Genomic DNA, 8994 nt, shown 5'->3' with positions numbered 1-8994 from the left:
GACCACCTTTCTCTTTGAATAGGACCTTCTGTGGAATCAAAAGGTGTTTGATTTGGTTTGAGGTCGGCTTTCACCGACCTTAGTGTTCACAAGTATTAGGAGTTGTTTAGTAACAGTAATAATATAAAAATTAAAGCAGATTTATGAAACATTTTTTATTCATGAATCTATTTTAACTTTTAAACAAATATATAAAACAGTAACTTACGATTACTACTGCCAAATGTTGGACAAAGACATCCATTAGAGCAGCGATGGCCGGCTAAGACAATAATATAGTCTCTTTAACCCTCTTTTTTGAAAACACTTAAAATATCTTTTCATTAATGTAGTTTTTTTTAATATCATATTTTTAACTAAAAATTGTTCGTCACTCATCACCACCCACATTGTCCGTTTCGTAGCATGTATGTTTGTTGGCGAAAGCTTCATTCATCATTTCTGGCTAATCACCTTCATAAGCTCGGGGCGTTTTAATCTGTAGATAATTATAGCTTAGCTTAACTTTTTGTTTAAACCTTTTTAGGGTGGATAGAGCTTATAACCACAAGAGAAGGTTTGACAGTAAAAACACTATGAATGTCTCATGAATCTACCGAAAAAATTGACATGGATTCATAGAACACTAGAATTAATGTTCTATGAATCTAATCGTATGCTTGGAGCATATTTGTGAGACATCACAAAACATCCGTGCTACCAAACGACCCCCAAGAGGACATTTGGTAACAGGAACACCTCATTCTGAAAGTGGCGATTGTGAGAATATATATACTTTGGTCATTTCTTGCAAGTTGAAGTGAAGATGCAGGTTGAGAATATTGAAAGTTTTCAAGCAAAATTAAGCTAAGAGTGGAAAAATTTACAATAAATAATACACACACACACACACATAGAGAGAGAGAGAGAGAGAGAGAGAGAGAGAGAGAGAGAGAGAGATTGATTTCTAGTTAACATGTCCAGCAACGTCATGTGCACGCTATATGCCAAGTTATGAGCTGTCCTTTTTGGGCGAGTTTGTCTCTTCATGATCTATTGAAAAAAAAATGTAACACCAATTACCAATTGAATGAGATTAGCAGCTATGCTTCTAAACACCTCAGAAATATCACAAGTCAATGCTGGAGTTAATTTTTTGTTGGTTAAGGGGCACCATAAGTCTAAATTTCATACTTTAAGAAGCACTCATATGTAAAAAACTAAAAATTAATGAAACTTATATATGTAAATAAAGTAAAATTTTGTGGGCTGATGTAGACAAATTGCAGAATAATTGATATGATCTGTTTTTATTGAGACCATTAATATTTAAGTCTACAAAATTTAAAGGATTTAAAGTTAGGGATCAGTTGGTGCTGGGGTCTATAAAAATGCTGGTTTTAGGGACCCAGAGGTGCAGCAATCTGTATGCAATCGAGGATGACAAAACCAGCAGGCTCTTCTACGAATCAGTGAGAAGACAGTTATTAATATGATTATATCATCGCTTGTTTGTTAAGATGGAATAAATTGAAGTAGGAGCTATAATTTTATAATCATCCTTCTCCTTTTAATATTTGGAAACCAATTGTTTGAATCCTAGAATCATAAATTTTTAGTTTATTAAGTTGCTAACCAATAATCGCAATCCTTTAATGCACCTAGTTGTTAGTTCTTCACCTTCCAATGACATATTCCATGAACATATTATATTAAAAGAAAAATTTATTTCTCCTTGAGACCGGTGACGTTTAAATCACAAAATTATCTACCAAAGTCCATCTCCATGACTGAAGACAGAAACATTAATTTATGATTTGTGTTCCTTTTTTTTTAAAGCAAGGTTAATTAATATCGGGAAAGCACAAGCATTAAGTAAATGTTCCAGCTAGTCAAGAGTAGCCGAATTTTTTTCTTACTATGCACAGGTTCAATTTAGACCGATGTCGTCGACGCCTACAACTGTGTTTTCTCTTGCCATTTGGAAGATTTTAAAACTGCCTTTTACAAAATCATTCATGTAAAATATACTTACAATAAGTTAACAATATACCGTTTGAAAAAGAGATCCGAAGACCTCCCATTTCCCCTACCTTCAGAGTCTTTAAGTTGTACGATATTAGTGGTGGCAGCAGGAAACTTTTCAACTTAGGCACCACATTCCACCACAAACATGAACATAACATCTATGAGAATTGATTTAGATATATGCTTTTTAACATGTTCAATCAGTTATGCTATGCTGTTAAAGATTTTTCTATTATACTTTGGATTCCAACTGAGGAACTGGTGAAAGGTAACGAAAGAACCCAACTTTGTTCGTCTGGAATTTTGTCAAGCTGTTGTACCGGCCGGTCTTCATTAAAACAAACGATGGTGTCGGATAAAAAATGTGATAAAGAAAGAGAACATGTGTACAACCCAAACTTCTCTAGCACGGTATGAGAAGGATAAGTTGGTGCAAAGCAAGGGCAATGTGGAAGATCACCCAATGCGTAGAAGAAAAAAAAGGAGGCCCCCCGTGATGAGTGGAAGAAACAGCATGATGGAGACACCCACCTGTCAGAAGGCTACCCACTGAACTCCCCACCTTTTTCTTCTTCCCCTTCTGCTTTAATGGCACCAGGGTCCACTTGCACTGCCCATTGCCTTTCAATTCCCACTATTTAAATGCGTTTCTAACGGCGGAGCTTCGTTTCTAACTTGGCATTATAATAGAGTTTGACTTAAAAGAGTGATCTCCAAGAACAAGAGGTTGAGGTTTGGAGAAGTGATGATGGTAGTGATGGCCTGAGAGAGAAAGAGAGATAGAGTTGTGGATGTTCAAGGCACGGGCAAACCAGGAATGGCATATGGACGTTAGGATTTGAAGCTACATCTCTACGTCATTCTCTTGGCAGCAACTTCTTTTCAGGTGGAACAGAGAGCTCCTAATTTAATGGCATATGGTCACGTTAGGATTTGAAGCTACATCTCGACGTCATTCTCTTGGAAGCAACTTCTTTTCAGGTGGAACAGAGAGCTTCTCTTTTGTTCCTTCTGTTCAGAGTTTCCAGAAGTTCAGAGTCTGAACAGAATTCCCCATGGTTATGTGTGACTGGTGCTAGTGGTCGTACAGCAAGATTTCATGCAGTGGATTGGAGATAATTATTTGTTTCTGGTAAAATTTATACTTATTTTCTCACTTGCTTTCTAACACAGATAGATATCGACCACACAGGGTTCATGAATGATCTTCATTCAGTGCTTCAGTTTCTTTCTGTACTGAAAGCTTGTTTCTGTTCTTTGCCTAGTGAAATTCGAGGGCTACTCATGTTTGAGCGGTCACCTTCAATCACACTCTTGACCGTCAGTGTGTTGAAACCAATAATTTTTTTGCAAAGGCCATTCTGGAAGAGTGAAATCACGCGTTTCTTCCATGGCTTAGCAACTTTGTCCAAACTCCAAAGCCTGTTACGGTCGATGTAAAAAGCGTATACCAATCATGGCGGAGCAGGCGAGCTGCCTTCTTTTTTTATGTCGAACAGAATTTTTGCAGGAAAATTTGTTTCACAGTAAAAATCACACATGGTAGGTGTCTTCCACAAAAAAAATCACCTGCTAATTGTGGAACTCGTTATGGTTAATTCGTTGGTATCATTCTTTGGTATCATTGGGTACGTGTGCTTGATGAATTCCATGTGGATACTCAATTCGGTCCAGGCGGAGGAACTCTGATCCTTCTTTTTGTTGGGGGTGAGAGCTGACCTGAATGAGATGCGGCTCACGTGTGTGTGGTTCTACCACGCTTGTTCAGACTGTGTTGCCGAAAACCTTCGTTTGAGATCCCAATCAGTTCATCGTTAACACTCCAGTTACTATAATGTTAGGAGCTGAGGACAAAGTAGAAACCCATCAATGTAATCATGGGGAAAAGAAGATAATTTTGTCCTGCGTTTTCTTTTTCTCCATTCCTCCTTTTTCTCCTTTTCTGGATAAAGCGGAAGACATCTTTCCTGCTTTCATGGTGGGTCCAGCAATGGTGGAGGGGCCTTCAGCTACTGCTTCTCACGTGCGAGGTGCACGCGTGGGACGTGCTCTTGCCGTCGAAGGCGTTAAAGGCCTTCTTTTTTCCCTTCCTCGCCCTCGAGTGGTGGGGTGTCGACGAAAGAAGCGATGATTTCTTACTGTTTGTTATGATGCCCACCACTGATTCTCTACTTTTTCTATTTCATTCTTCCCTTCTTTTCTTTTTATTTAGGTTTCTTTGTTATTAAAGGTCAGTGGTTTCTTATTCCTAACTAGCAACAAAATTGAATTGCTCCAGTAGCTTTAGTTGAGCACCCTGTTTTGTCCTCTCTCTCTCTCTTTCTCTCGATCTCTCCCTATATTTCTCAACCCGATGTTGCTGTCTAACTGTTGATCCTGATACTTCAAAATGCAGAATTTTGGTCTGTATCAAGTAAACTAAGCACGCTGATGAGATTTTGCTTTCGGTTTTAAGAGAAAGAAGTTGGAAATGAAGTTTATGAAGTTGGGTACCAGACCGGATACTTTCTATTCGGCCGAGGCTGTCAGGTTTGTCTATTGTCTGTGTTTGAGCCATGCTTTTTTCTGCTGATTTTTTTTACTTTCTTTTGTTTATGTTTTTCTTGTGACCTCTTCCATTCAAATGGATAAAGATTATCACCTGCAGGAGCTAGATTTGGTTTTACGCCTTCATCTTTGTTCTTCTCTCGATTTGATTTCGGTTTGTAGTGATGTTTTTAATGTTTCAAAGGGTTTTCTTCTGATTTAGGTCTGTGTCCTCAGAAGTTCCTAGTGACCTCATCATCCAAATCAACAACACGGCATACCTGTTGCATAAGGTACCTTTTTTTTTTTTAAATTTTCTTCAGTTTAGTGTATAATCAGTTTGGCATTGAGCTATTGTTGCAAATGAAGGGAAAGATTTGCCGTATCATGATGATCCTTTTTTTCTTTGAATTTACTTTTCTTGTATTTCTTTAGCTTATTGGTTTTCTTCTTTCCAATTCTGTTTGATTAATGCCTAGATGCTAACAGAACAAACATAATCACCATCTTTTCCTGTGCACTCTTTTATGCAGTTCCCCCTTCTATCTAGGTGTGGTCACTTACAGTTACTCATTTCTGAAGCCAATGGTACAGATGAACCCATCAAGATACTTGATTTCCCTGGAGGCATCGACGCCTTTGAATTATGTGCTAAATTTTGCTATGGTATTACAATCACACTCAGCGCACATAACATTGTCGCAGTCCGATGTGCAGCAGAGTATCTAAAGATGACAGAGGAGATAGAAAATGGGAATCTGATATATAAGCTGGAGGTTTTCTTCAGTTCTTGCATTCTCAAAGGGTGGAAGGACTCCATTATTGCTCTGCAGAGCACCAAAGCGCTGCCTCAATTGTCAGAAGAACTCAAGATCACAAGTCGATGTGTCGATTCAATAGCTTATCGGGTGCTCTTGCACCCTTCCAAACTGAGTTGGTCACGGAGTTGCTCTGTTAGAGGAAGCAGAGATGAGTGCCAAAGTAATGGGAACCGAACCAATTCAAGGTGGTGGTGGGGTGAAGACATATCGGAGCTTTGTGTGGACCATTATCTGAGAGTCATGCTTGCAATTAAGTCAGGGAACAGGGTCCCAGCAAATCTGATAGGTGAGGCACTGCATCGTTATGCTCTCCGTTGGCTGCCGATCTTGTCAAAGAAAAAGAATGTGAAAGATTCCGCCAACACTGAGAATGTGGTATCAGGGCACAAGATGATATTGGAGTCCATTGTGACCTTGTTGCCGACGGAAAGGAACTCTGTTTCTTGCAGTTTTCTACTGAAGCTTCTGAAAGCTAGCAGCATCATTGGCGCATCCTGTTCCACCAAACTTGAATTGGCAAGGAGGGTGGGGATGCAGTTAGAAGAAGCGCGTGCCGAGGATCTCTTAATCCCTTCACTTTGTTACTCAGTGGAGACGTTGTATGACGTGGAGATTGTGCAGAGGATACTAGAAGAATTCATGATGCAGTGGAACAGCCCACCAACGAGCCCACAGAGGGAGAAGAACTTCCGTTTTGCCTGTGAGAGGAGGAGATCAAGATCTACTGAAGATGTCGAGCTTCAGTTGGAGACTAGCAGGAGATCTTCGTCCGCATCGCATTGTTCAAAGCTGAAGGTGGCCAAGATTATAGATTGTTATCTGCAGGAAATTTCCAGAGATCCTAATCTATCTGTAGCCAAGGTGATTGAATTGGCTGAGAAGATCCCTGATTTTGCACGGCCAGACCATGATGATCTCTACTGGATGATTGATATCTTTCTGAAGGTGAGTCTGTAGGTCTGTTTTTTTCCTTATCCCTCTAGTTAGTGTAAGCAAGGCAAGCTGCTTCGAGGCAGCAAAATTATGCTTTGATTGTAAACCTCTTGATAACTTGCTTCCATCTTTTGAGGTGGATACAAAGAATTGAGGGAAGCAACCGTTTGAAAAGGAACTAAATGAAACCTAGCTAGAGCTGAGCTGCATAAAGGAGACAATTAAGCTGGCAATACCTCAAGGTGTAATTGTCAATATCAAAGTAGATTCCTATGGGGTTACCTATACACTGCCATGGTTATGCACGAACAGCTTGGGTCATTTATCAAGGGCTGGTGGACATGATTCAGTATACTTTTGTTGCAGATGCAACAAGCGTAACTTTTCTTGGAAAAGAAAGATCCTTGTTTTACAGATAAATTCTTCACTTTGTAAACAGGTAATCGGTCTAAAATCACTTGATCAGTATTATGGCCCCTTGAACATTCCTAGAAGTGCGTGCAGACCATGCAGAAGATGTGAAATTAACCTTTTCAATTACTGTCATTCCAAAAGTTTCAAGATATAGATATTTTTGCAGGTGTTATCGTTACTCTGAGTCCGTAGATGTGTTTATCCTTGCTTTCATATGATCCGAAAACGCCCTGCTGGAAGTTATGCCTCCTTCTTGTATTAAATCCTTGCTTTCATATGATCAAACATGCGCTGGAATAAGCTGTTCAGAAACATACATATCTCATAAAGTTGAGAGAATAAAGTGCTCTCCCTGTTCTGTAGTCAAAAGGGAGTCTGTCTGACTTAATGAATTGACGTACATGCATGCATAGAACAAACAAAAAAAGACACTTTGCCATAATTCTTTTTTTTGACATATGAACTATTACTATTACATCTCTTCAGAAACCTGCCTATACTAAAAAGATGCTTCCTAGATCCTTTATGGAAAATTGGAGGCCCTCTCTGAGGTTAAATTCAATGATGTAGAACAGTTAGAGATTTTTTCAGTTATATATTTGAAGGTTGTATCACTACATAAACTATTTTGCTTAAAATGATGACAAATCCTTTGCCAAATTTTTTCAGGCGCATCCAGGGCTCAGTAAGAGTGAGAGAAAGCAACTCTGCAGGTTGCTGGACTGTAAAAAGCTGTCAATGGAAGCCTGTGTGCATGCAGCTCAAAATGAGAAGCTACCGCTTAGAGTCGTTGTCCAGGTCCTCTTCTTTGAGCAAGTCAAAGCAGGAATTTCTGGAAATAAAGTTCATGATCTTCCTTCTGACATCAAGGCATTGCTTTCATCTGCCACTTCCACTCAAAGAACAGAAGATCAAAACTCTAAATTATCGAACTTAGGTGGGCCTGCTGATGACGCATGGAGTATCAGCCTACAGTTACCAAAATCAGATAAAACCACTGCATCAGCTGCAACAACACTTAGAATGAGGCTTGCAGAAGCTGAAAATGACTGCGAGGAAATTAGACAGTACAGCAACGGTGTTAAAAACTCTAAGCTGAGGGCAATGTGGTCTGTACCTTCTGGACCCAAGAAGATGTTCAGCAAGCTATGGTCTAGCAACACGAGTGTTAGTGAGAAAGAAAGATTATGATCTAATAGTTCATGCTCCTGTATTGTACTTTTGTGCATGTGGTAACATATTATATTACACCTTTTAAGCACCCAATCTCTTGATTTTTTTTTTTGGTGCCTGATTTTTGCGGGCTGTATATTGATGGCAACTTGTATTCAAATAAATCTTTGTGTCAAGATTAACCAGGTAATTTGGAGAGAGATTCTACTATTATGATCTCGTCCTCTCTCTCTCTCTCTCTTTCTTAACCAGGTATTCATGAAGTTAACCTTGCAATGAAGTTCATGCTTTTTTTTTTTTTTTCTAATTTTAGACTTCTATATATCGACGCACATCGCAAAAGCTTTATGGTTCTCTTACGGGAAAAAACCCTTAATCATACAAAGCTCAAGAGAGAAAAGGACAGATGGAGGAATTAGGACTATTGGCGTGAGTAAAAAAAGATAATGCATCCCTTTTATATTTGCGCCATAGTAAGTTGTTATCATGTCCAAGGCATTCGTGAAATGACCCTGCAAATGCTTTCTTTTTCTTTGTGTAAATATTTTGGACTTCCATGAGTTCCTTTTAAATCAAGAACACTATTTTATATGAATTCTTTTAGACGGACAATGTTTTACTGAATCAAAAGCACAAGAAGCATCCCATTTCACGTGTTTATTAAATAGATGGACATGTTTGAGATTACAAGAGAACAACAACTATAGAAAACTACCATTATGTGGTTCATTCAGGGTCAACCTATGCCTATGGTGAAATCCTTACACCCTCAATGACAACGAGCAAGATGAGGCATTATTTATAATGATGTCTCCAAAAATGAATCACAACTGCATTTGCAGTATCTATAGTTGGCAAGAACGTATTTGACTCATTGTGTGAAAGGCTCACATCATGGAGGATACATTTGCAATGAGTTTGTTGGCATAATTTTGGGGTTCTCTATGTTTCAATAGGTTTTTAAAGATTCTCATGAGGCAAGGAAAAGAAAATGATTCTCATTGAACACCATATTGTTGTCTTCTAGTTTAGACAACAATAACCACCACAATTTTTCGCAAAGTGCACACAGGGATATGCACTTTTTCATATTTAAAATACCAAGTTTATTTTCCAGCAT

General features: G+C 38.7%; 1 protein-coding gene across 3 annotated transcripts; it reads left to right on the top strand.

The window, feature by feature from the left end:
• The first annotated feature begins 2672 nt into the window (after positions 1-2672).
• LOC116250773 (BTB/POZ domain-containing protein At1g67900) lies at positions 2673-8087 on the top strand. 3 transcript variants are annotated; one of them, XM_031624702.2, is made up of 5 exons: positions 2673-3139; positions 4403-4536; positions 4757-4826; positions 5067-6299; positions 7371-8087. In XM_031624702.2, the coding sequence occupies exons 2-5, from the start codon at positions 4478-4480 to the stop codon at positions 7890-7892; spliced, it is 1884 nt and encodes a 627-aa protein (XP_031480562.1). In that variant the 5' UTR covers positions 2673-3139; positions 4403-4477; the 3' UTR covers positions 7893-8087. The 3 variants fall into 3 exon arrangements, with proteins under 3 accessions (XP_031480562.1, XP_031480565.1, XP_031480564.1); XM_031624705.2 differs by lacking the exon at positions 2673-3139 and adding an exon at positions 3187-3549; XM_031624704.2 differs by lacking the exon at positions 2673-3139 and adding an exon at positions 3673-4237.
• Positions 8088-8994: the final 907 nt, after the last annotated feature.

This window comes from Nymphaea colorata, chromosome 3 (assembly GCF_008831285.2).
Source record: "Nymphaea colorata isolate Beijing-Zhang1983 chromosome 3, ASM883128v2, whole genome shotgun sequence".
NCBI lineage: Eukaryota > Viridiplantae > Streptophyta > Magnoliopsida > Nymphaeales > Nymphaeaceae > Nymphaea > Nymphaea colorata.
Note: the sequence above shows the minus strand (reverse complement) of the source record. Positions and strands in the feature narration are given on the sequence as shown.